Source organism: Macrobrachium rosenbergii, chromosome 51, assembly GCF_040412425.1.
Source record: "Macrobrachium rosenbergii isolate ZJJX-2024 chromosome 51, ASM4041242v1, whole genome shotgun sequence".
In the NCBI taxonomy this organism is placed as follows: Eukaryota; Metazoa; Arthropoda; class Malacostraca; order Decapoda; family Palaemonidae; genus Macrobrachium; species Macrobrachium rosenbergii.
Genome location: NC_089791.1, coordinates 70,094,234 through 70,121,539, shown reverse-complemented (window position 1 = coordinate 70,121,539; position 27,306 = coordinate 70,094,234). Strand labels below are relative to the sequence as shown.

Here is a 27,306-nt window from a genome sequence, read left to right as displayed (position 1 = left end):
CTTGGTAAGTGCCATATATAAAATTGTAATTTCAGTGCCAAGATGTTTTAGAAACCCTTCAAAACTATTGTCCTCCTAATACCTTTGTCCAACATTTCAGGTGTTCATTCCACAAATTATTTGAAACTGAAAAGGAGCCCTTCAGATTTAATACCTTGTTCCCTTCATAAACGCTATTAAATGATGACATGAATTTATAATTCATAAAATTAGAATGAATATTATTGGTCATACAAGCCTAAACATCACTTCCATGCCTTTCAGAGATATTTAAATGAATTTTAAATGACAAATTCATAAAGTTACTTGTAAACTCAATACATCATGCACTTGGTCTGGACATATTATAAGAATGAGTGAGGAACAGCTGGTCAGAAAAGCTGTAGTTTATGGAAGTAGCAGAATGAAGACCTGTAGAAAGACCAGGAAATCATGGAAATGGGGATAGATGAACACCTTCAGGCTGAAAGCGTGGAAGACATATGGGAATAAAGATAACCTACTCCACATCGAACCACATGAATGTCCCTTATTTCAACTTTTGTTTTGTATGACTGAAGGAGTATCTGCACTGCCATCTTGGGTAGCAGTTTGAGCTTGGTTAATAATTTAGTTTCCTCATCCATGATGGTAACTATAATTCCTTGCCAACTCCTAAGAACTTGCACTGTGCCAAAAGGCTTGTATACTGGCCACTAGTCTCACTGCCAGAGGGTAAACTTGGTAAACTTTCCTTTACAATTTTTTTTAAAGGTTTATTAGGCATCCACATCCTAGTGAAAATGACATTTTTATGATAATATAAAGTTTAATATATACTTACCCAGTAATTACTTGGCTAAGTGTTTCTACTCGACGACAACTTAAATTTTGAAAATTCGCAGTAGCGCTACTCTTTTGCTTATGTAGGTGACTAGCTCCTCCCACTTTCGGGGTAAGAGAGAGGAACAACTCAGCCAAGAGTTCAATTTGTTGATACTCCAAAAGTCCATGTGAGGGGAGGAGGGTGAGCTCTGTCCGTAATTACTATTAAGTATATATAAAACTTTATCATAAAAATGTCATTTTTATATAAGTAACTTACCCAGTAATTACTTAGCTGAATCCATATTGACAGGCGGTGGGATTCATGGACATAATGTGCCCAAAAATATTAAAAAAGTTAATGAATTTAAGAACAGAGTAAAAAATGGTCTAGCACTGGTACAATGCTTATTGTTCCTTACCTGGTGAGAGAGCTGCTGTAGGTAGATACTGCCTCTGATTGGAGCTCATCTCAACCTTGCAGCGGTGTGGCGGTATAGCCAGGATCGCGCTCTACTGAAGTGGGTATTTCACAGCGAAGGAGTAGTTCGATTACTGACGAAGGACATTTCCAAACGCCAACAAAGCAAACAATATTGCCCCTGCCCAGGGCACAGTACAATAAACATAACCAGAAAAAACAAACAGTCATCTACACCTTTCAATTAAAAACACGTAAATCCACCAACCGAGACTAAAAAGCTGGTGGGCACTCCTGGTACATAGTAACCTCCCGGGTCCCCTAGGACTCAATCACCCTGTGTCAAGGTGAAGAGATTAAGTAAAAGAAGGCTCACTCCCTACACTTCCTCACCGAACACTACACCAGCCACGGACAAAGGTCCTAATGTACTGCATTTTTTGTACACTGTCTCTACATCTCTCAAGTAATGCATTAAGAATACTGATTTACATTTCCAGAATGTAGACTGTAGAATTGAAGAAAGGAAAAGATGTTTAAAAGCTATCAAGGTAGCAAATGCCCTCACATCATGGGCTCTTACCTTCAGGACAGGTGAATCATCTTCATTAATCGGGTTGTGTGCTTCCAAAATCAGGTCTCTCAAAAAGAATGATGGGTGCATTCTTATATAATGGTCTCGATAGGTTCTTCACCGAGCACCACAAGTTACCTTACTGGACCTCTGATCTTTTCTGTTCGCTGAAGATAATATCTGAGAGCTCTTCCTCTTCTGTCCCTATGATGCCAAATAAACTTCTGATAGTAAAAGAACGAGGCCAGGGTTGCGTCTTTTTTAGTAAGGTCCCTCAGTGAGGAAGAACGCATGGGTGCGAAGTGGGGACTCATAACAACTGGTCGTGTCGAATTACTTGATCAAGTCGGAGAGGTTCTGGTTGGTAGAAATATCTATACCTCTATGCCTAAATACAGAACTAGGCATAGATCTATAACCCCTTACCGTTGAGGAGGAGAGGCCTCTGGAAGATCTTAAGTATACCAGAAAGTCTGCCACCTGTGCTAATGTGGTCTTAGAACATGAGATGTTTTGTCTTTTACACCAAAGTCTAAAGACCACCCACTTAGCCTGTTTGACTTTGTGAGTAGACTTATGTCTGCACCTAGCGATAGCTTCTGCCACCACTCTAGAAAAGCCCTTTGCTCATATAAGTCTGCTGATAGTCGAAATCCTGTCAGGGCCAGAGTGTATATGCCCTGATGGAACCTCCTGAAGTGGGGTTGTCTGAGCAGACTTGGAATGGCCGGAAGAAGTCTCGGGAAGTCTACAAGGAGTCTGATCAGCTCTGGAAGCCACTCCTTTTGCAGCCAAAAGGGAGCAACTGAAATTTCCTGAGCACCTGGCTGATCATCCCGGACGAAGGAGAGGCATACAGGTCCAGATTGGACCAGTTCTGCAACACTGCATCCGTTGTCCAAGCTAACGGGTCTGGAAACAAGGAGCAGAACAGAGGAAGACGATGGTTTCTGGACGTTGCAAGCAAGTCTAGCGTCGACTCCCCCGACAGTTTCCAAAGGTCAGAACAAAACGCAACGGTCCAGAGTGATTATGTTAGTTTTATAAGTTAATCATTATTATTTTATTTTTATTTTCTGCATTAGTGAAACGGTATGGGTGTTACAAAATGTATAAAAAGAACGTTTAATTTTATAAGATGTTTTTAAAACAAAGCATTCTTTATTATGTTTAAAAGGATGAAAATGGCGGGAGGGAGCAAAATGTAAACAAATGCAGGCAGGAGTGTTGAATAGATTGTAGTACGGTAGAGAGAGCTCTCTGATGGTTAGGTTGTTAATTTTGGGTTGTAAGTCTGTTTTGTGGGTTTCTGTAGTCGTAAGCTGGATTGAATAATAAAAGAAGAACAATGTGAACAGATGGGTGGATCGCATAATTGTAGCATTTTTGGACGGGTTAGGCTAGAAAAACTTACAAGAGGTAGCAAAGAGTGGTTGGTTAAAAATGAACGGATCTGATGGTAAACTTTGAGAGATGAAATGGAGAAGAGACTGTCCGAGATTTAGCGGGACACAGGGTGATTATAGAGGATGGAGAGGACAAGTCAAAGATTGGCTTGTGGTGTGTGGAGAAGGAGTGAAACATCTGGGGATAGAGATAAGAATGAGCTTAAAAGGAAAAGTTTTAGAAGTAACAGGAGGAACAGAGAGAGATGAACTTAAGGATAAAGAGGGTTCAAAGATAATCCTGCCCTAACTAGATGAAGTGTATCTAAAAGATACGTTAATGGAAAATTACAGTAAAATGAAAAACTATTTTAAAATATAAAGAGAATCTAGTGAAAAGATGAGAGATTTTATAATTAGGTATTAAAAGCAGAGTCAGAGTGTAGTAGGGCGATAGAGAAAAGCATGCTTGAAGGGAAGCAAAAGGTTTTCATGTACTAGAACAATTGAATCTCACAGAAAATAAAAAAACAAATGGTATTAGCAGCTTGTGGTCAAGAAAAGTTGGAATATAAAACAGTGTTGCAGATATGAAAAGAATATTTGAGGGAATAGTTTAGTTATAAATGATTTGTTTAACCAGACCTCTGAACTCTTTCAGGGTTCTTCTCGGGCTGGGAAGGATTAGGGAATAAAGAGGCGGGGAAATGGTTGGGATCGGAAGGTTATGCGAATTCTGGGAAAGGGAGGGGTAAAACCAGAAATATCGGGGAAAAGTGAACTGAGGTAGAGATGGAAGACATCCTATAAATAGAGAAGGGAAAGTAACGCTGTGCGCAATGTGCAAATCAGAATGGCATTGGGCTAGAGATTGTCCTCAGAATTTTCAAAATAAGACGAAATCAGAAACAGGACAAGATGCCTCAGAATTTTCAAAATAAGAAGAAATCAGAAACTGGACAAGAAGAAATGTTTATATAGAAGTTAATAAAATAGAGGAAGAATCTTGGGAAGAGGTTGATGCAATTTTAGACAGGATGTAAGTTAACAGTTTGTGGGGAATTGTGACTAGCACGCATTGTCATGGGTTTCAATCATGAATAGTTGAGGAGAATGAATGATACTAAGGAGGAGTTTAATACAGTATTTAATTTCGGTGAGTCATCATACAAGTCAAAAGGAGTAATGGAAATACCAGTGATATCGAAAAACAAAAAGTTTTATTTGAAGACAAATTTTGCAGGGTGATGTACCGTGGTTAATAGGTAAGAATACCATGAGTAAAATGGGTGACTATAAATTTAAAAGAGAACTGTGTTAAAATAGAAGTAAAGCTAAGAGAAGACAAACAGGGCCACTTAAGAATACCAATTTTGAGGAGGCAGGTAGAAGAAGAATTGTTACTGGATGGCAGAAAGGTGGAATATTAAAGTACTGGCCACAGCATCTGAATCTCCATGGAGCAAAGGATTGTGTGAAAAGACAGCAGGCATAATCAAAGAATGCTTAAGAAAGATGAAAAATGATGAAGTGGATTGGTCCACAGCATTACGATGGGTAAGGAGTGCTGGGAACTGCTTAACAAATAATGGTGGTTTCTCCCCTAACCAATTAATATTTGGGAAAAACCCTTCTTTGCCAAATTTAATGGGAGAAGAAAGTTCAAGTCCTGCAGGCAGAGAGAAAGGTATGGAAGAAAGCAATGCATATGGCCAGAGAAGTGTTTATCAAAAAAGATTATCATAAAATAAGAATTGCTTTGAACAAAAATACTAGAGAACATAAATTTGAAGAAGCAGTAGTGGGAGACGAGAGAGAAAATGCAAATGAATGGAGAGGACCTGCTCAGGTAGTGGGAGTATCAGGTAAAACAGAAGTGGTTAAACATGGGGACTTTCTAAGAGAGGTAACTAGAATACATGTTACTAGGATTCAAAAACTATCACCAGAAAAAGAAAAGATATCTAAAATAGACAAAACACACACTGTGAGGGATGAATCCCTTGCATCAAAGAAGGGAATATAGATGGGCAGGAAGGAAAGGAGATGATAATGGGGTGGAGAAGGTATGCAGATACAGAAGAGACTGTAAAAAGAGATTTGGCAGAAGAAACACTGGAAGATGAAGGGGAAAGTGAGATAATAGAAGAAGAAAGTGAGGCAATAGAAGATGAGTTAATAGAAGAGATACCCAAATTCAGAAAGGGAAACAGAGTTAGAGCTATAAACAAGAATACAGGACAAGTAGAAGAATGGACTATATTAAGTCTTGCAGGAAAAAGATCAAGTAAATCTTGTGCTGATTCGTACAATGTAGAAGACTCACAGTCAGGTGACAAGGGATGAGTTAACTTAAGAGATTATAGTCACACTGCATTTCCCTTGAATGAACCGAGCTATTAACTGTGTTCGGTTTTGGTCCACCTAAGTAGCAGATCCTTGGCCACCTCGTAGAGGGAGAACGAATGGGTCCTCCCTGAAGTCATATATGACAACGCTGTGGTGTTGTCCATGTAGATCACCACCTTCTTGTTGCTGACTCCCTCTGCAAAGTGCTGTAATCCTAGGAAGATCGCTTTCAACTCTTTCAAGTTGATGTGCAAGCTTCTCTCCCGTTGGGACCAAACCCCTGAAATTTCTTTGCCCCCCTGGAGAGTTCCCCAACCCAGAGCCAACGCATCGGAAAACAACTCTAGGTCGGGGTTCACAACACTGAGAGGCATCCCTTCCAACAACCTGTCTGCGGAGTTACACAACCACAGGTCCTCTTTCATCTCCTTTGTTATTGGAAATACACACGCACCTTGATCTATTTTCCGATCCCAACTGACCCTGAGGAAATACTGAAGCGGTCTCATATTTAACCTTCCCAACTTCACGAATTGCTCCATGGATGCCAGAGTGCCTAGCAGACTCATCCATTGAGTGGCTGAACATGTTTGGAGCAAAAGGAAAAGGTTAACTTTCGTCAGGCAGTCTTCTATTCTTCTGGGGGATGAAAAAGCCCAAAAAGTGTGAGTACCTATCCTTGTCCCCAAACGAAGAATCTGTTGAGGAGTCAGTTGGGATTTTTGCTGATTAAGTAACAACCTCAGATCCTGTGTCAAGAATAGAGTCTCTTGAAGATCCTTCATGCACCTCTCTTTTGAGGGACAGCAAATTAGCCAGTCGTCCAGGTAGAGAGATATCTTGACTCCTAGCAAGTGGAGTCACTTGGTCAGAAGCGAGCACTTGAGTAAAAACTTGTGGGGCTGTTGATAGTCCTAAACACAAAGCCTGAAATTGAAAACCCTAGTTCCCGAAGACAAATCTCAGGTACTTCCTTGAATCTTGATGTATGGGAATGTGCAAGTATGCGTCTCTCATGTCTAGAGAGATCATCCAGTCTCCTTGATGAATGGATGTAAGGATGGATTGAGTCATCTCCATGTGGAAATTTGTTTTCTTGATGTTCAAGGCACTCACGTCTAGGACTGGCCTCCATCCTCCTGTGGCCTTGGGGACCATGAACAATCAGTTGTAGAACCCTTTGGAATCGACATCTTCCACTACCTCTATTGCTCCCTTCTTGAGGAGGGAGGAGACTTCCTCTGATAGGGCTGAAAACTTCTCCGATCCAACAGAGTACGCCCTTAATTCAATAGGAGTTTTGGCCAATGGAGGCTTCTCTTTGAAGGGTATGCAATACACCTCCTTCAAAATTTGGATTACCCACTGCTCTGGCCCTTTCTCCTTCCACCTTTCCCAAAAGAGGTGGAGTCTGGCCCCTACGGGCACAGGAGGACTGGATCCTCATTTCTGAGCAGCAGGCTTGGAGGAGGATCTTTTGACCGCTCACGAGGCAAAGCGAACCGAACCTTGCGGTCTAGACTGAGACCTTTGACGGCCACCTCTAAAGGGGAGAAGCGGACTTGGAGGTAGCTGTGGCTCAATCCCTAGGACGTCTAGCCTACTGGGCAAGGAGATCCTGCGTCGACTTCTTGTACAGGTGGGAGATTTCTTCTACTGCTGCTTGGGGAAACAGGTGGAGACCATCAAGGGGCGAGAAAAGAAGAGCTGACTTGCGGGATGCCATGGAGCCCTTGTCGGCACAAGAGACCAAGAGCTCTCTCTTCTTACGTATGCCCATGGCATGCAACGAGGCCACTTCAAAAGAACCGCCCCTGGCGGCCTTGTTGGCACAAGAACGCACACTGTGCCAATCTGCTGCAATGTCATCCAGAAGATCGGGAAAATCTCAGATCTTCTTAGCTAAAGCTCTGATGGACCAGTTCATGAAGCTAAGAACCTTAAAAAGGTTCTTAAGCAAATGGTCAATCTCTATGGCCAAAAACACAATTTTGGCAGAAGTGAAGGCAGACCTCTGGGCCGAATCAATAAGACTGGAGATGTCCCCCTGGGAGGAGGCAGCCACTCCCAAGGAAGGAGCTTCTCCAGTAGCGCATGACCGATGTCTTCTGGCAGATAAACGAGAGGGCAGAATGGTGAAGAACGCCTTACCTTGATGCCTCTTCTCTGCTAACCAGTTGTCTACTTCCAACAAGGCCTTCTTAGAAGAAGACAAGAGAACTATCTTGGGTAGCTTATTTGAACCTGTCGGCTGATTGCTCATCATGAACGATGGGGCTGGAGAAGCAGGAGCTGCTGGCCCGAAAAAATCTGGTTAGTTCTGAAGTACATACCTAAGCAAGAAAACATAGGCTGATGGAACTTCCCCCTGGTCCATTTCCTCTTCTTCCAAAGAAATAGGGGAAAGCGAAGGATTCTCAGGGGTAACTACTGGTGCAGAAGAAGCCTTCTGTAGGAGTCCCAAAATGTTACCCAATTGTCTTTGAAGAGGGGCCAACGAAGGATCTAGCTCTTAGCAGGTGGGCCCATGCAATCAGACGTGCTAGAAGAGGCTAAACCAGCCAAAGTCGGTGCCGAGAGCTTAGATGAAGAAGCTGAAGCAACAGGGACTGGTGCTTGGCGATCCGAAATAACTGGAAGCCTGACTGAAGAAGAGCGATTGGGCACCAAAGGGTTATCCACAATTGAGTGATAATCAGATGCACTGCATCGCTCTGGCGCCAATGGGCGCTCGGCTACAACTGGGCGTTCAGCCAATACCGGGTGCTACGTCACTACTACATCTGGGCACTTGCTCCCAAAAAGAGTGACCAGCAGAAGAGCGCAGGCACTCTCAAGAAGAGGCATGCTTAGACAAATGAGAAGCATGCTCAGAAGACACAGATGACAATCCAGGCATCACTGGATTGCAATCCGACTGGGAAAAGCACTCGGGGCTGTCCCATGCACTGCACGATGGGTGGGTGGGTGGGGTTACAGGGTGGCTCTCTAAGCCTTTTGCTGGGTAGTGGAGGGGACGGATCCCTGAATGAAGAGTGCCTTTTCTGAGGGCACGACTCGTCCGCGAAACGAAACGCCACTGGCGCCCCTTACTCGGACTCAAGTCTCTGGAACCCATAAGATCGTGTATGCCCCGAGACGCCTTTCCAGTGGCTGTCCTTTGTCGCAACCTGGGACGCAACAGGTGCGACTGATGGGGCGACTACCCGTGGGCATACCTCATCAACCTCCCTCGGGCCTCCAGTATGCCTTCTCCCAGGGTTGGGGGAGTATGGCAGTGACCTTCGCCTAAGAGAGTCAGTGGGATGGGCAGCCATCTCCTCCACTATCACTGCATGTGCACTAGCAATTTCTCTCTTCACTTATCCATGAGTAAACGCATAGATTCCCCAATTTGCACCACAGAACTTGTAGGTAGACTGAACTTTTGGTCAAACCTTTGCTCGAGGCTGGTGTAGTGGTCTGGATCGCGAGTGCGAAGCCAGGAGACGGAGTGAGTGGAATTCGAGGGAGGCTGGAAATGGGAGAAATTAATTTAGCAGAAGAGACAACAAGCACCTCAACATTACTAGATGTCGGATTAGAACCCTGGCTAAGCTAAAGATTTTACTTCAGCTCTAGAAACTGCTTTCCTTTTACAGTCTCTAATTTAAAATGGTGACAAGCTAAAGTTTTCCATTTTTTCTCATCCCACTCTTTACACTCCTCGCATGTCAAATCAACAGAACATACTTGTCCCCTACATGCAGTGAACAAGATATGTGAGTCATGGGAAGCTTTAGTCAATCGAGTATTGCAACCTTTGCTGCAATACCAAAAACTAGAAGAGCTAGAGTCTGACATGGTCACTAGCAGTAAAGTAAAAAAATCAGTAAGTCTCAAAGAGAACTAGTCGTAATGATGATCTTAACTGAAAGGCAATCTAAATAATCAATGCCGAAGGCTACCGGGTCAAAAATACTTCACCAACAGGGAAGATCTCAACCAAAGGATTCAAATTCAGCTGCATATCTTAACACCATGTTGGGTCTTAAGCCGGCAGAAACAAATTGAGCTTGTGGCTGAGTTGTTCCTCTCTCTTACCCCAAAAGTAGGCGGGGCTAGCCACCTACATAAACAAGAAAGTAGAGCTACCATGAACTTTCAAAATTCAAGCTGCCGTCAAGTAGAAACTCTTAGCTAAGTAATTACTGGTTAAGTTACAGTAAAAACCCGTGAGATAGCTAAAATCCATGAATACTTAAAACCCCTCTAAAAACACTTAGAACTTCCTATTTTGATAGTTTAAACACAAGAAAAATCCTCTAAAAAGCCCTATACCCGAGTATTTTAATGGTTTTATCACAAAAAGTGCATTTAGTCATGAAAATATGAAAATATAATAATTAGTGAATATTTCTCAAAGAAAAATACCACGAGTGGGCGAATTTTCCGCTAACAATGGGTAGATACGTTCCACAGAGAAATCCGCGAATACGTGAGTCTGCAAATCGTGAGAAAGCTAATACGGGGGATTTACTGTATATAAAACAGAGTAGCTGGTGGACTAAGAGGAGAGTTCATTCTTCTATACCAAACCTTACTCCAGTTTTCTCCTTTGTCTTCCTTTAAAATTCGAGACATCATTACAGTTCTCCCAGAGATGATGTGGTAGCCATGCCTACAAGGAAAAAGTCACACATACTGCAATGTTAAAAAATTCAATTTGTGCTTACCGCCATTCTTTCTGCAGTGAGCCACTCCTCCTCTTCTACAGGTCCATGACGATGTGAGTAATAAGATACGTTGGTGATGACCTTGTTCACCTCATTCAAGGCATTCATTTTTCCATTAAAGGAAGATATTTGTAATAACCTGCATCAATAAGATCAATGGCAATGTAAGTTTCAAATATTGTCAAATTTTAAATTAAGAAATTTTTCCAATTTGAAATAATCAGTCACTACAAAAAATACATATCTTATGGCACATTGTAATTAGAACAATTTTACTGCATTTACCTGAGTATCATTTTTAGTCTAAATATCTCTAGATTTTTGGCAGTCTCTTCCTGACTGGGCACTCGAGACACCAGGCACTTAATGGCTTTGATGATTACAGAGAGCGCATCATTTTTAGCCTCATTTTTGGCTTCTTTTTTCAATTCCTCATCGGTAAGATTTTCCAAAAATGCAGGTACTACTTCCTAGTTGAGAAAATAATAAAAAATTTAATTAATAATAAAACAATTATCCTGATTTTCTGGAACAGTGATTGCCAGTAACTTGTTGGTATATATCAAAGGAAGTTAACCACTAAGACTTATGACTAGAAATGAAAAATCAATGCAATATGTCACTGAAAAACAAGATGAACACTTTCAGCAATATATCAAATAGTATAACAGGTGGTACTCACTATAATGGTCATGAAATATTTCTCTATGGTAGATGTTGTGAGCATTTCATAACACAGGCCAAAAGGTCGGAGCAGAGCACAGATAACTGGAACCGAAAGATTTTTCCCAGACTGAAAACGTTCAAGGAGAATCTGGAAGCCCCCATGCTTGCCAAATGTATTTATCAAATCCACAAGCCACCCTCTGGGATTTCTAGGATCAGGTGGTCGGGCAAATATTTCTACATCAGGCTGCGATAACGTATCAGATGGGCGCGCCCCATTAAATGTATGGAACCTGAAAAGTAAGATTGGACAAACAGTAGAATTCACAGAATATTAATGTACTGTATATAACTCAGCATCAGTAAAGTATGAAAATCAATACACAGAAAAAATGGCAGAAAAAATGCAATCATTTATAAAGTTACTGAAAAAAGTAACACTTCTCACCCTTATTTCATTACCCCTTTTATTGATGGAAGGATGAGAACCAACCATGAGCCTTTAAAACCAAGTAATGAACATTGCTAGTTTGAATACTGGAAAACTATGTCTTGGGTATAACAGAAGTTCCATTCTATACTTACTTGGAATTAGGGTTGAGCACCATGGCAAGAAGGTCAAGTAATGGAAACCAGTCCTGATTTAGCTTAACTACTACTAATTCGATCAACTTTTCACAATTCTTAAGAATACATCTCTGAAATATAGAAAGTTAAATTACTATCTACAATCGTCCTTGACACATTACAGGTTGATCCAAATCAGAATATTACAGATGCTCCAGAAAAAATCCATACAAAATTACAAACCTAAAAACTTTAGTAAAAATCATTATTTCTCTTTTAAAAATGCATATCTAGAAAATTCACCGCCAAGCAATTTTTATAATATTTATGCAAATAGTTTACCAGTCTTTCATTCTGATTTTAGTTATTTCAGTGTCAAACAACTCACTACAGTTAGTCTCAGTTTATTCATATGGAGGAAGTTTATAGTATAATTCTCAATAAATTTTGAAACTTGTTTATAAATATGATCCAAACGATAATGTTACTGTATTGGCTGCAGTGATTCATAATATTTCTTAAAAGTTATTTTATGTGCATGCATTTATGGATTTTTTTAAAGGTTTATATGAAATTTTAGCAAATTGATACCTTTTTAAAATATACTTTGATTTTAGTCTTAATTATACTCTTGCTTAAGTATATTTGCTTCTTGAAATATAACCATAATTAAGTGTACACATACATACATACATACACACAATTCTCTCTTTCCTTACATCTTTTTGTGCAGTTCGCTGCTACTGGCATTCAAAATAAACGAAAGAATAATGCTTGGCTGACCCAGATGGATTGTCTATATTCATCTGCTCCCCACCAGGTGGCATTGGAATCTTTACTTTCTTGTTAGAATTCTACATTACCACCCACTGACATGTGGGGGGGGGGCCTTGGTGGGTTTCCACTTTAACGGTAGATAAGTATCCAAATAATTAAACATCAAAAAATTTTTCATTATTTGTGACAAATCTTATTTACTGTTCAAGTTAGCTGACTACCAAACTGAATGAGGATGATGGATTAGTGCAGCCTGAAAACCATCCATTTAGCCAATTAAACTAAAAGCTTTTTAACTGGGGAAAAAGCTTCTAAACCTTCTTGACCATTGTGTGACCATTCCTCGTAAGCACTATCACCCGACAGACAATCCACAAAAATAAAGACAATAATGACCTTCATATATGGAGGTACACTTCTATTTACTAATATGTACCTTCACGCTCCCCAAACTCAACTCATTGATTTCCAAACAAACTAAAGATAGGAGAGAAAGGAAGATTCTCTTATATTTGGCTCAGGAGAAAATGGTCCATGCCGTGATGATACGATTAAGGGCTTTACCATTCTCAAACGAAATTTGATGTGCTGCAAACAAAGCAAGGTAACACCGAGTTCCATGTCCACTGAGCTGCACAGGGAACATTCTCTAGCAAAAACTTTTAAATTAACCCTTTAACGTCGAAGCCCTATTTACAAAAACGTCTCCCGTATGCGTTTCGGTGAGTTAGCGCCCAAGAGGAAAAAATTTTTTCAAAAAATCACAGCACGCTTAGTTTTAAGATTAAGAGTTCATTTTTGGCTCATTTTTTTGTCATTGCCTGAAGTTTAGTATGCAACCATCAGAAATGAAAAAAATATCATTATCATATATAAATATTGGAATATATGACAGCAAAAAAAAAAACTTGTATATAATTGTATACAAATTGCGCTGTAAAACAAAACGGTTAAAGCTAATGAATATTTCGATTTAATTTTTTTAGTTGTATTGTACAAAGATAATATTTTCTCTGATGATTTTCGTAATTTAGTGTATATAACTCAAAACCTTTTAAAACGATCAAAGCAACACAGAGAAAATATTATCACAAAATGATGCATGAATTAAATAACGCTTCGGACGTAAAAAATGTTTTTTCAAAAATTCACCATAAATGGAAATATTGTGCCAGAGACTTTCCGTTTGTTGCAAAATGAAGGTAAAGGATTGATTGTTACTAGAATGTAAGAATTTTGGCTTACGATTGCGTTTCTCGAGCATTTCGATCGAGTTAAAGTTGACCGAAGGTTGATTCTTTTCTATTTATCGTTATTTATATGAAAATATTTCAAAAATGGTAAAAGCAAAAAGCATGATTTATTTTTTGCTGTACTCTACATGAATTTGCACACATTTTGATGTATAACACTTTATGTAACAAATAATATAAAACAGCAAAAAAATTAAGACAATGTGACTCAAGAAATGCTAGGATTTTTAGCGGAGTTCGCGGGCGCGGATGGAAGGAAAAAGTTTTTTAAAAAAATTCACCATAAATCGAAATATTGTGCCGGAGACTTTCCGTTTGTTGCAAAATGAAGGTAAAGGATTGACTGTTACTAGAATGTAAGAATTTTGGCTTTACGATTGCGTTTTTTTTCGAGCATTTCGATCGAGTTAAAGTTGACCAAGGTTGATTCTTTTCTATTTATCGTTATTTATATGAAAATATTTCAAAATGGTAAAAGCAAAAAGCATGATTTATTTTTTTGTTGTATTCTACATGAAATTGCACACATTTTGATGTATAACACTTTTATGTAACGAATAATATAAAACGCGAAAAATTACGACAATGTGACTCAAGAAATGCTAGGATTTTTGTGGAGCGAAGGAAAAGTTTTTCAAAAATTCACCATAAATCGAAATATTGTGCTGGAGACTTTCCGGTTATTGCAGAATAAAGGTAAATGATTGATTGTTACTAGAATGTAAGAATTTTGGTTTACGATTGCATTTTTTAAAGCATTTCGTCGAGTCAAAATTGACCGAATGTTAAAATTTTGTCAGTTATCGTGATTTAAATGAAAATATTTCAAAACTGTTAAAAGCTAAAAGAATGATTTATTTTTTGTTGTATTCTACATGAAATTGCGCACATTTTAATGTATAACACTTTATGTAACAAATAATATAAAACGGTGAAAAAATTACAACAAGGTGACTCAAGAAATGCCAGGATTTTCAGCGAAGGAAAAAGTTTTTTTCAAAAATTTACGGATGCCCCTCAGGACACCCCGATGCTTCCTAGGGGTCGTAAAAGGCACGGGATGTGGTCCTTGGTCCCCTTCAGTCACATGTGGCCGCACAACACGGCGTTGAGAAGCTGGGTCATCTTGGGTGCTTGGTCCCTCTCCAGCATCCCAGTCTAAAACTTCGTCTCACACGCCACTACCGGCCAGGCAGTATGCGCCTTTCACGGTCCTGACGACGTTGGGACATCTCTGCAAACGTCCTGTTGCCTCACAAACACGCAAACACTCGCCAAAGTTCTGCAAAACACGGATGCGTAAAAAAATCGCTCTCCGACGATGCGCCGCTGATGCTTTCTGGTACGGGAAAGAGGAAATTCGCGCATGCGCGTCTGGGTGACGCTTATAAACAAAACAACAGCTTGATCCATGAACTCCCAGCATCCCTCAGGGCGCGTGATTTAAAACCTTTCGCAAACTAGGCCTATAATTATTTTTCCGCGAATATTTAAAAAAACCATTTTTAGTCGACGTATGGTACGTCCACTTGACATCCAACAGACAATTTTAGTCGACGTATGGTACGTCCAGTAGGCGTTTAAGGGTTAACACCCTGGTGTCTCAGCGTTTGATTCTGTCCAACAGCCAAGCTCGTATCCATGTTCATGCCAGAAGTCGTTGCCAGTGCCGTTAAGTCGTCAGATCAAGGGGAGAGAGAACTAATAGCCAAATCTATAAATTTAAACCAGTCCACATGCAAAAGTCCAAAAGGAACACAACCAACACCCAAGAGCCCCCGCACAGACCCCGACAGCGTATCAAAAAGTGCAAACGGGGCAGCTCTACTGCCCAGCTTCCCCACCCCAACACACTCCCAAACCCCATGAAGAGACCCCAAGATGCCAAACATGCACACATCAGACCACCACACACAAACTGGTTCATCCAACTACCCTAAACTGCTTGGTCATATCAAGAAAGTATCGTAGATCAGTCAGGTATTCGCATTCTCCACCAATGGCACAAGTGAGAGTTGACTCCCAACAGTCCACCCCATACCCTACCCTTTCAGGATAGCACCAGTATGCTTGCAGTGGCCCAGGTATAAGCCAATCCTCCTGTTAGGAGTTCTGCCCCCACTAATGGGGACTGACTCCCCACTCCAACCGCACTGGTGGGCTTCCGGACAAACGCCAGGAGTCCCACCTCCAAAAAAACCAGCCCCCCCTGAATTCCGATGGGCTGATCCCCAGAAATGGTTCCGCCCTCAAGATAGCAATGGGGAAAATCTCATCACCATCTCTTAGGTCCAAACTATCTCGGTTGGCGACTCAACCACCACAACCCCCATAATTAGCTTCGAATGCGGACTCCTTCCAAAAAACAATCCCTTCTCAGACTCACCTAAGCAGTAAAATTTTGCGAATGTGGAAATGTCCACGCCATTTAAATAAAAAACTATGTAGGATGATTCGTCAGGACCCGGGCCCAAAGGCCAGGGTCTCTTAGCCCCTCACCTCGTCAAGGCGTCCTACTCGAGGGGAGGGGGAAACTGAGTAAGAGGGGAGGGGTTAACATCAGAAATATTAAAAATAAATGACACAGTAAGACTAAATGATTGAATAACTTAAGTATTGATGTGTGGTTCTGAAACTATTGAGGCAACTGGAACACTGTATCTATAATCCCTAATTAACTTAATTTTGCCACACACATCACAGTCACTCTCGCCAGATGAGGATAATGCATGATTCGGCTGATGTGAGCATGCAACTCTAAGAATAAATTCATTGGAGGACACATTGAATGAGAGACAGTATATGGTTGACAGACAGATGTAGAAGGGCACAGAATTCCACCTGAGATATGCCTTGGTTCCCTGGCAAAAGGTGAAAACCTTTTGATGTGGGGGAATCCAGAGAGCAGGCTACAGCCAGACAAAGGATCCTCCAACACATTCTATCCCACAGGGGAAACTGGATAAGGTCGATTACTATGGGGCGAACCGCAATCTTGACCCATATTTGGTCAGATTACATAACTGACAATAGAAATAAACTAATATCTTCCTCAACATTACCTACACTTTTCTCCTAAAACACACAGGGAGCATAAGGTGAAGCAGAGGGAGTTAGAGAGGAGCAACATCAGAAGGAAAAGACTGAGAAGGCTTATGGTCAGACCTAATGAATTGTCTACATAATCTGTCAGCCTCTCACAACTTCTTGTACCCTACAAAATTATTCTTTGTCATCAGACAATTTCTTACATTTTCACACCATGAAGAAAAAAATAAAATCACACTTATTACCCCTATTGGTAACAAATGTGTGACCATTATTCCTAACCAATTATATTCAGTTTACACAAAACTTGTTCTTATGGAACCTAACACTTCTCTCTCTCTCTCTCTCTCTCTCCTTGCTGTAGATGTCACAGTACAAAACAGAAAAGAAGCACAATACCATACAAGATAAAATCATTCGGAAAGTCACAATTTTTACAACTGATTCAACCATATTCACAAGGACATGGCATGAAGAATTCTGACAAGAACATAAGCATTCCAATGCCACCTGGTGGGAAACAGGTGATTACAGACAGTGCATCCAGGTCAGCCAAACATTATTTTGTTTATATTTTGAATTCAGATATTTCCTAATGGTGCAAAGGCACAAACTAACTATAATAGTATATTGAGATTTATCCCATATATCAAACTCCTTCACTTTTACAATTCAAATTTTTAGCCCTAAAATTAGCATATGTAAACAATGGGAAAATTTTCAGTTTTTATCTAAAACAGTTTTCTTTCCAGAAAACTGAGCATCCCCCTAAATATAACCATAGTGTTTTTTTTTTTTTTGCGTGGTACACCTTACAACTGTAATTTTTTTTTTTTTGCACATCTGAATCATCAATATACACTGTCTATTAAGGGAATAGTTATATTTTACCTTGTAATGGGGGCTCTGCACGTTTTCTATTTTACAATACAGTTTCCTCCTTCATTTTGCATTAAATTTAATATCAGTTTTTTCCCACTCAAATTTCTGTAAAATAAATTCTATTCTGTAGTTTTTGTTTCCAGTATGTTTACCTGATAAAACCAATACTTTACCAAGATTATTAAAATTGATGAAACTTATTACAATAAATAAATTTGCCTCAATTCATATACGGAAATAAATTGTAATACCAATAACACAACAAGCACTTTCACTGATTTGGAATAGGGCCAAAATGAATGTTCACTTCCAAATCTTGAAATAATTGAATTTAATTGTGTATTAAATTGGTACAGCATATTATATGTGTGGAAATGTAAATGTTTGTGAGAGATCCCTGTTTATGTGAACTTTTACTCCTTGGTTACACATTTACGTAAGCGGCTTCCTAAAAAATCCTTTTTTCTGCAAATTACTTACATGGATTTCAAACTTCCAACTGTTGACAGCTTCGTCAGTAAGGATTTTTGTAAAGGAAATTGTGAGACCTTCACGAAAGAATCTTTGACACGCCTCACTCCTAGTATCAAGACCTGCAACATAAATTTTCAATAAAAATAGCCTTTAGTAGAGTACACTCAACAAAACTAACTGACATAATGCATGAAATAAAACAAAATTTTACTAAGAAACCTTGATTTTATACAATATCTAGGTAACCCAACTTACCTCTTGTGCACAAATCAATAGATGCCTCAAGTAAAATTTCTAGCTCGCACTTAGGCAGGACCGGGACTACCCACCGCTGACGATGAATCATTTCATCTAACCTCGCCAGGGCAGCTAAGGGAAAGTCTGGCTCTCCCCCTGCTATTTCCTCACCTTCGCCATCCCCCAACACCTCTCCATCACCACCCTAAAAAACATAATTTTTAAATCTGTGAGATAAAAATATTCCACAGGGAATATAAGTATCCAAGAGAGAAAACAGCTTCCTTGTATACAAAAATTTAGCATTAACTGAAATTACCCTAATTACTAAGAAACCTAAAACCAATGAGTCATGAATTATCTAAAATTATTTCCACTAGATGCAAAAATCTTCATTTTTCATAGATAAGTTATATTCTCCACAAATTTACAAAAGCTTTCAATGCCTGTGTCAAGCTAATTATGCTTATGCAAATTAGAAAATATATTTTAATCAAAGAAAAATTTCTAAAGATCAGTCAGAGCAATACTTTAGTCAAGGTAAAACACAAACCACTTTCATTCTTCACTACACCAATTATATCAGAGGTTACCCACACACATCAGGACAAAAAGACAATCTACTAATTGACTAATATTAGTGCTAGAAGCTCTTACTCTTGACTAATATGAGTGCTTCTGCAATTGAACACTTGTGGTAAACCTTACTACTTTGTGGATTTGTTTCTCCACAAGGTGGGACAATCAGTGAAAATTGACACTCCTTCTATGATTTCTGTTGGTACCATCAGGACACTTACAGTCAAAAGATTGGATTTGGTCATAACAGCCCTCTCATCTCTATCTTGCTGATATGAAGGGCTGACAACTACAGGGCCATTCTTGATCCTTCAGGTACATTGACTAATTATAGATTTTAGGAATACATGGCAAGCACTGGGGCAACTAAGGTCTAAATCTAATATTATAATTTTAGCTAAAATTCATGCAAAAGTAACTAAAAATAAAAAATTATAAAAATATACTCTTTATTAAGAATTAAATAAACAAAGCAGTAAAACTGATAGAAAAACTTAAATACTCAAATAAAATTTATTTTTCTTTAAAAACATTAGTTTATTGACATCAGAAATATTATCAAGTACCTCACTCATGGACCTGCCATACACAGTGAGGTAGCTTTCCTTTCTGGGGTAAAAACTGGGCAATCAGTTAAAAAATGCTTTCATGTTAAAACTTCTTGACAGGAGCTGCAGATTGGTACCTGGCCCCTTCTCCACTTTGCATTAAGAGTCTATGTGTAGCACGTGTATGTCCTATACGCAGCCATGTTCAAATAATGCTAATCCTCAGAGCTGGATGAGTTGATGGCTGCCTTCTCTTAACCGATGGTTAAATAGCCTTCAACTTTACATTACCAACTATGATGTCCCAACTAATATGCCACTTCCTTATATAAAAATGAATAATTTACTTAATATTAGTGTGAGAGGTTTATAAGTACCTGATTATGTAATCCTATAAATTCTTTAGCTGCCTTATCAGCTCTCTAATTCCCACCTATACCTACATGAGTGAATACCCAACAAAAGCTCACCCTGATAAGCTTGTGTAAGTAAAGGAGGGCCAGCCAATCCTGCACTTATACTAGATAGTGAATAGGCAACATGTGTAAAATTTCAATGAGGATAAAAGATACTTCACATATGGTAAGGTTTTCAAAATAGAAACTGTAAAACCATGCCAACTGCATCCTTATTTCCTTGAAATGGAACAAAGCTTGCCTACAAGAATCCAAACCAGCTTCCTGCTTTGATTTCATTTGTTGGTGACCAGAAACCACTGACAGAAGCTGAAGGGGCTGCACCTTGCATCTTTCCATGATGTCTTGGCTGACAATGATACAGAAAATTCAGCAGCAAACTGGGAGGTTTGAGTTCTGGCCAGCTGCAAACACATTGATCTTTGAGGTTCCCCAAAGTTCCACTACCTCTGATGGATTTTCTGATGAAAAGACCATACTGATGGAAGAACTTGCCCTTTTCTTCTGAAATGGTTCTGCGATAAACATTTTCCCTCCCTGGAATGAATGTGGTTGAAGAATGATGTTCCTGGACTCTGTCCAAATAAGTTTCTCTAGCAGAATGAACGAATCTAGATTTTGTGACCCCTTGCCTCATGTAAGGGAGGTAGGTTGAACTGTTGGAGTAGACTGTGATCATCTTGACTTATTAGATGTTCTGCTTGTAAAAGCAGCACAATTATTGATATATCAGAATGTACAGCAGCAATACTACATATGGGGGACAATCCTTCACCTTTACGAATGCCTGAAATGAGTTGGCAAGAACTAACCAGTTGTCAACATAGAGAAGCTGGATTCCTAGCAGGCGACCCCATCCCACTAATGGCACCATACTACTAGTGAATAACTGTGGCAACATGCTCAGACCAAAACACAGAGCCTGAATTAGAAGACCTTCCCTTCAAAGACAGTGTAGTTACTTCCTCTACTGAGGATGGATTGAGACATTCAGATCAATATAAATCATCCAGACAACCTTCCAGATGTCTCCAAGGACTGAACTGGACAGTTCCACAGAAAAGGTAATCAAATGAACAAACCAATTAATACTGTAAATATCCAATATTGGTCCCTAGCACTCCAAGGCCTTGGACAAGAGAAAAAGGTGATTGTACAACTCCATGTCTATAACTGACCTGATCATCACCTTGTGTGACAACTAACTGATCTGCTACACTCAAAACTCTGCATGATGACAGTACAGGCAGTCCCCGGTTAACAGCGATTTGGTTTTATGGGGCTTGTCTAGCGACGAAAATTGGCAATTTTCGGCGTAGAAAATCACCAATTTCTGCTTATCGGCGCCGATGATTGGGTATTGGCGCTGATACATGCCTAATAGAGGCGCCAATAACCGAAAATCGCCGAAATCGCTGATTTTCGGTTATCATCACACCCTCAGAAACGGAACCCCAGATAACCGGGGACTGCCTGTATGCAGAGAAGGAAATCAGGGATGCTGACATGGGTGGAAGTGCAATATCAAGTACAACGTATCCCTCCATGAGAACCAACACCCAAGATTCTGTTCTAAAGCCGTGCCGGACAATCCAAAACTCTCCTGACAGCCTCCTACTGGACCTGGATGGCTCAAAAATGTGATCTTTTCCCTTAGAACAAGAGTCTTCATCACCTCCAAAAGGCTTACTTGAAGCTGGATGTTTGAAGGAAGAATTCAAAGAACCTCTTAAGAAATCCCTAGTCACGTTATCTGTGACCACTTTATACGATATGAACAAAACTCTTTTCGTTCCTTTAAAACTAAGCTGGTAAAAACAAGAGAGATTCTCAAAAAGCATCAAAAATAGCTCTACCAAGGCAAGGTAAATACTACAATATCTCATCAATCAATCAATCAATCCCTATCTCTTTTTTTGCTTACCTGGTGAAGTAAATGATCTAAGGTGGTAAAAGCAATTTCTGCAAAAGAAATTCCTTTAATCGAATGATATACCAACTTTGTAAGCTCTTCTGTCTCGCTATTAGGTCAAAGAACTTTTCTGGTCTGTGCTTTATTGGGTTAAACAACTTTTACAAACTTGCTTCTTTAACAAGATCAGAACAAAGATCTGGCATTGTACCTGTCATAACATGCAGCTCTATGCAGCTTCATAAAACTGGAAACTAAATCACATTCTAATAACCTGCTTTATGGGATAGTACATTCAAGATTGTCTCAAAACATACCTTAACAGAATCAGATAACTTCTTACACAACCGAACAGGAGCCAAGGTAGAACCTCACAAAACAGAGCACCGATTGGCAAGAACAATCTATCAAGCACTGCAATCCAATGGAGAATCCCCTGAATCATGGTCAAAATCTGTCTAGTCTAAAGGAAGAACCAGGGTGGCAAAAACCAGCAAATCTTTGGACTGACACAGTGACACATGAGTTGCCTGAGATGGTACAGGTTGACCATCACTGATCCAGCATCACTGGGACCTGCTGGGCACCAGATTAGTGATTTTCCTGGATTACAGACTGGTCAGTTTAGAACACACTTAACCAACCACTAATCACCTTATCCTACCTTTAAAATACCCTGTAAATCAGTAAAAGTTGGTTAATAAGGAAGAAAGAAATATTAAATGAAAATCAAGTAAGATTTTAATGAAGCACAAGCAAAATGATATTTTCATAATAAAATAAATTTTTGAACATACTTACCTGGTAGTTATATATATAGCTTAAGTCCCTGACGTCACGGCAGAATTTCAAAAACTCGCGGCAATCGCCGATCGGTAGTCAGGTGAACCACCTGTGCGCCTCTACCCAGGTACCTGGAACCATTCCAACTATTCCTCAGATCTTCCATGCCCTAGTCTCTAGAGGGGAGGAGGGTGGGAATTTAATTGTATATAACTACCAGGTAAGTATGTTCAAAAATTTATTTTATTATGAAAATATCATTTTTAAACATCTAACTTACCTGGTAGTTATATATATAGCTGATTGACACCTTTGGTGGAGGGTCAGAGACAGCAAACATCGTTGGAATTTGCTTAAGGTTTAATAAACCAACTTAAGGTCCTTACCTGGATTAAAGAAGCTGACTTCAATGAACTCCCTCATTTTGTCTGCTTTCCTTAAGAGGTCCAGCGATCCACTCAGGGGGCTGAAGACCTCTAGGAGCTGCCAACCGGTGTACCAACCTCTATGTGACAGAGAACCTATAATACCCTTGTTCCGGGCGCCACCAAGGAACAAAAATGATCATTTGACTAAAATTGATGATTGTGGAAGACTGCGTTCAATCTTCACAAACAACCATAAAATTTCAACCATTCCAAGGTAAGAACAAAGGGTATTGTTTTATGGAATTGGATTAAGGAAGCTGAGTTCAATGAACTCCCCCTCATTATGTCTGCATTCCTTAAGAGGTCCAGCGATCCACTCAGGGGGCTGAAGACCTCTAGGAGCTGCCAACTGGTGTACCAACCTCTATGTGACAGACAACCTATAATGCCCCTAAAATCAATGATTGTGGAAGACTGCGTTCAATCTTCACAAACAACCATCAAATTTCAACCATTCCAAGGCAAGAACAAAGGGTATTGTTTTATGGGATTGGATTAAGGAAGCTGACTTCAATGAACTCCCCCTCATTATGTCTGCATTCCTTAAGAGATCCAGCGATCCACCCAGGGGGCTGAAAATCTCTAGGGGCTGTCAACCGGTGTATAACCTCTATGTGACTAGACCTCCTCTCAATACCCTTGTTCTGGACTCTACCAAGAACTTTCATCCCAATGATTGCGGAAGACTGCGTCAGTCTTCACAAACAACCATAAAAATTCTCAATTCCAAGGTAAGAAAAAGGTATTGGTTTATGGGATTGTAGGGTATTCCCTCTCCCATTACTGAATTAGATGCTATAAACGGGCACAGCGTATAGCAATCTTCGATAATGTCTGGACTTGTTTTAGATAGTGAGAGGCAAATACTAACTTGCTTCTCCAGAAGGTCGTGTCCAAGATACTCTGCAGGGACCTGTTCTGTTTAAGAGCTACAGAGGTTGCTACTGCCCTGACCTCGTCGTCTTTTACTTTCAGAATCTTGTAGTCTATCTCTCTACATTCCATATGTGCTTCTTTTATCAACTGTCTGATAAAATAAAACAGAGCATTCTTCGACATCTATACAGAGAGCTTTTTTTTTAACTGAGCACCAAAGCCCTTCTGAATTCCTTCTTAAGTCCTTTGTCCTATCCAGGTAGAGCCTTAGAGCCCTTACCGGGAACAGGACTCTCTCTCTCTCCTCCCCTGTTATGTCCGTTAGGTTCGGAATCTCGAACGTTCTGGGCCAGGGTTGTGACGAGTATTCATTATTTGCAAGGAAGCCTAGTTGCAGTGAGCAGATTGCCTTGCCTTGCATAAAATCTATATTCTTGCTGAGAGCATGTATCTCACTAACTCTTTTGCTGTGCCAAACTGACCAAGAAAAGAGTTTTCATGGTGAGGTCCTTTAAAGATGTCCTCTGCAAGGGATCGAACCTACTCCCATGAGGAACCTCAGGACCACGTCTAGGTTCCATGCTGGTGAGTTCTTTATATACAAATTTGGGTTATAGAAATATTGGAAGAGGACACATGGTTGTCCTTGCACCATCCTCTAAATACCTCCCACTTGGATTGGTATACCTTCATGGTGGATAACCTCCTTGATTTGCGATAGCGCCAGCTGTCTCCTTCAAAAACTTCTGGCTCTTGTGAGTTTTTCCGATAGTCCCAAGGCAGTTACTAGTAGCGCTTGTAGGTTTTGGTAATATCTTTCCAAGTGGGGTTGTTTGAGTAGATCTACTCTCTGAGGTAGGCTACTCGGGATGTCCACCATCCATTCTAGTACCTCTGAGAACCAATCTCTTGTCGTTCAGTAAGGGGCCACAAGGGTCATTCCGGTCCTCTCATGTGACACAAATTTTTTCAGTACCCTGTGTATTATCTTGAAAGAGGGAAATGCATACACGTCCAAGTTGGGCCAGTCCACCAGGAACGTGTCTATGTATATATAGCCCTGGGATCTGGTACTGGAGAGCAGTAAGTTTCCAGCCTCTTTCGTTTGCGCTGTGGCGAAAAAGATCTATGCAAGGACGTCCCCAAAGTCCTGATGTAGCGTTCATTCTGTTGAGAGGACTTTATTTCCTGCTCAGAATGTCTGCCCTCACATTTTTTCTCCCCTTGGATAGAGTGGGTTACTAGTTTTACATTCTCCTCCTTTGCCCAAAGAAGAGGTTCTCTTGTTGTCTCATATAGAGACCTGGAGTGAGTGCCCCCTTGTTTGCTGATGTAGGCCAACGCTGCCGTGTTGTCGATGTTGACCTGCACCTCTCTGTTCCCCACTATGTTCGAACTCCCTGAGAGCTAGAAGGATTGTAGTTAGTTCCTTCTAATTGATGTTTAACTTCTCCTGCTCTCTGGCACAGGAGCCCGAGACTTTTTATTTCCCTCGTGTTGCTCCTATACTGAGTCCGACGCTATCGGATAACAACACTAGGTCTGGGTTCCTCTAATAATAGAGAAGGGACCTCCTGGAGCTTGACGGGACGTTCCACCACTATAAATACGGTCTTATTGGTTCCAAAATGGGGATGCACTTGGTCTCCAGTTCTATTTCCTTGTCCCAGTTCCGATTTAGATGAAACTGTAACGGGCATAGAATTAACCTCTCAAATGAGACAAACCGTTCCAGCGAGGAAGGGGTTCCCAGCAGACTCATCTATTCCTTTGCCAAGCATGACTGTCTCTTTATAAAGTTCTGAAATTTTCTTAAGGCTTGTCCTGTCTTTGCAATAAAGGGAAAAGCCTGAAAATCCTGACTCTGAATCTTCATCCTAAGGTATAGAACCTCTTGGGATGGGATCAGCTGAGATTTCTATCTGTTTATCAGTAGACCTAATTCTTTGTTAGACGCTGATGCCAGTTCATCTTGCGCCCTGAGCTAACTCCACGCCTTGGCTTCCAATATCTTGAAGCCTGACGCCCTGATGTCCAATGCCTTGACGCTGACGCCTTGGGTTCATTGACGCTTGTCGCCATGGTGTTTCACTCCTAGACGCTTGACGCCACTGCATCCAGCGTCTAGAGTTTCATTCACTACGTTCAGCGTCTTAAACTTCTGGACGTCTAGAAGCTTTAGTTGGACGTCTATTATCCTTCTTCTCTTTGCCTGGTTGTCACGCTTGCACCAGGGAAGACAAAGTCTGCTGCATATTTTGTAGTAAAGCTATATGCGGGGCTTCCTGCTGTTGGGAACAGGCTGGGGAAGCCTCAACTACAGCAATTATTTCCTCCTCATCGTCAATAATGGACCGTGGAGGGGGTTCAGCAGACGAGTACCAATCCGAAGGAGGAAGAGGAGGATGTACGGAAGGCAGCACAGTGTCCGCCACGCTCTTGCAGCCTGGTATCCTGACTGAACAGAGCTGTCTACGTTTGTTCTTAGTAGGAGAGCTACCCTTGGGGCTGGAAGGGAAGAGCTCCGGGCTGCTCCAGTGGCTACAATCTGTAGTCTATGAAGTCTTATCATGACGTCCCTCAATATTGGGTAACTTGCTCTTGAGAGGTCTCGGCTCCAGAGCCAGACGTCAGCCCTGTCTGTTTAGGTCGAAAACAGAGAGACCGAAACTGGAAAACCTTTCCCGTGGACGAACTTCAGAAAATTCTTGGAGTTCGGGTGCATGGTGATGTGAAAATACGCATCCTGGAGGTCCAGTGAGGCCATCCAGTCATGCTGTCTGACCGCTGCTTGAACCGATTTTGTCGTTTCCATAGCGACCTTTGTTTATTGCACAAAAAGTTGAGTGCAATCCGCCTAGCACCGGTCTCTAACCCCCAATCATTTGGGGATCAGGAATAACCGAATGTAGAATCCTGGGAATTGGATCCTGAACTCTCTGTCTGGTCTCCTTTAGCAACATCATAGACACTTGTTGCCATGTAGAGCCTTTGCCTTGGTTCTGTCGTTGCATTTGGCAGAAAGGTCGAATTGTCTTGTTACTAGAGGGGGCCTACTCAGGCTGGACAGTCTGGCTCCTACCGCAGTCTGCAGGAGAAGAAAGGCAGGTCCTCATTCTTCCCTGTGTAGAGCCTCTTCTCGTTGCCATTCATCTACCCGCCCTAGAGGAACCTCTATCGGAGGGCCGACCACGAAAGAGCTGAGATACCTGAAACACAGGAATCTCAGCCTTACCCTTTTTAGCGATGAAAGTCGTAGGTAGGACTTTTCCTGCTGTTTTAGATATTAAATCTTACGTGGTTTTCTGGGCCAAAGATGAAAAGGCCTCTTTACCAAATCTTGAGAGAAGAGGTGAGAGGAAAAAAAGGGGTATAAATCAGTTCTGATTTTGATTGGACGTGACCCCATTAGCCAGGAAAAAGCAAAGCTGGGCCCTTTTCTTCAGGATTCCCGCTGAGAAAGGTGCAGTTGATTCGTTGGAACTATCTCCGATTCCTTTATCCATACACGACATCAGATATATGAGTTCTTCAGTGTCAGTCGTGTTGAATAATTCCATCTTCCTTCCTAAATCTCCAAATTCTTTTGAGGGGGTGGTCCAATTCTGATAT

General features: G+C 40.7%; 1 protein-coding gene across 1 annotated transcript in view; it reads right to left on the bottom strand.

The window, feature by feature from the left end:
- Positions 1-27,306, bottom strand: part of LOC136833478 (ubiquitin carboxyl-terminal hydrolase 9X-like) — a 525,953-nt gene that overhangs the window by 451,013 nt on the left and 47,634 nt on the right. The window contains 6 exon segments of the mRNA XM_067095694.1: positions 10,249-10,387; positions 10,534-10,718; positions 10,931-11,207; positions 11,500-11,612; positions 17,922-18,034; positions 18,171-18,357. Coding sequence (XP_066951795.1) covers positions 10,249-10,387; positions 10,534-10,718; positions 10,931-11,207; positions 11,500-11,612; positions 17,922-18,034; positions 18,171-18,357 — 1,014 coding nt within the window.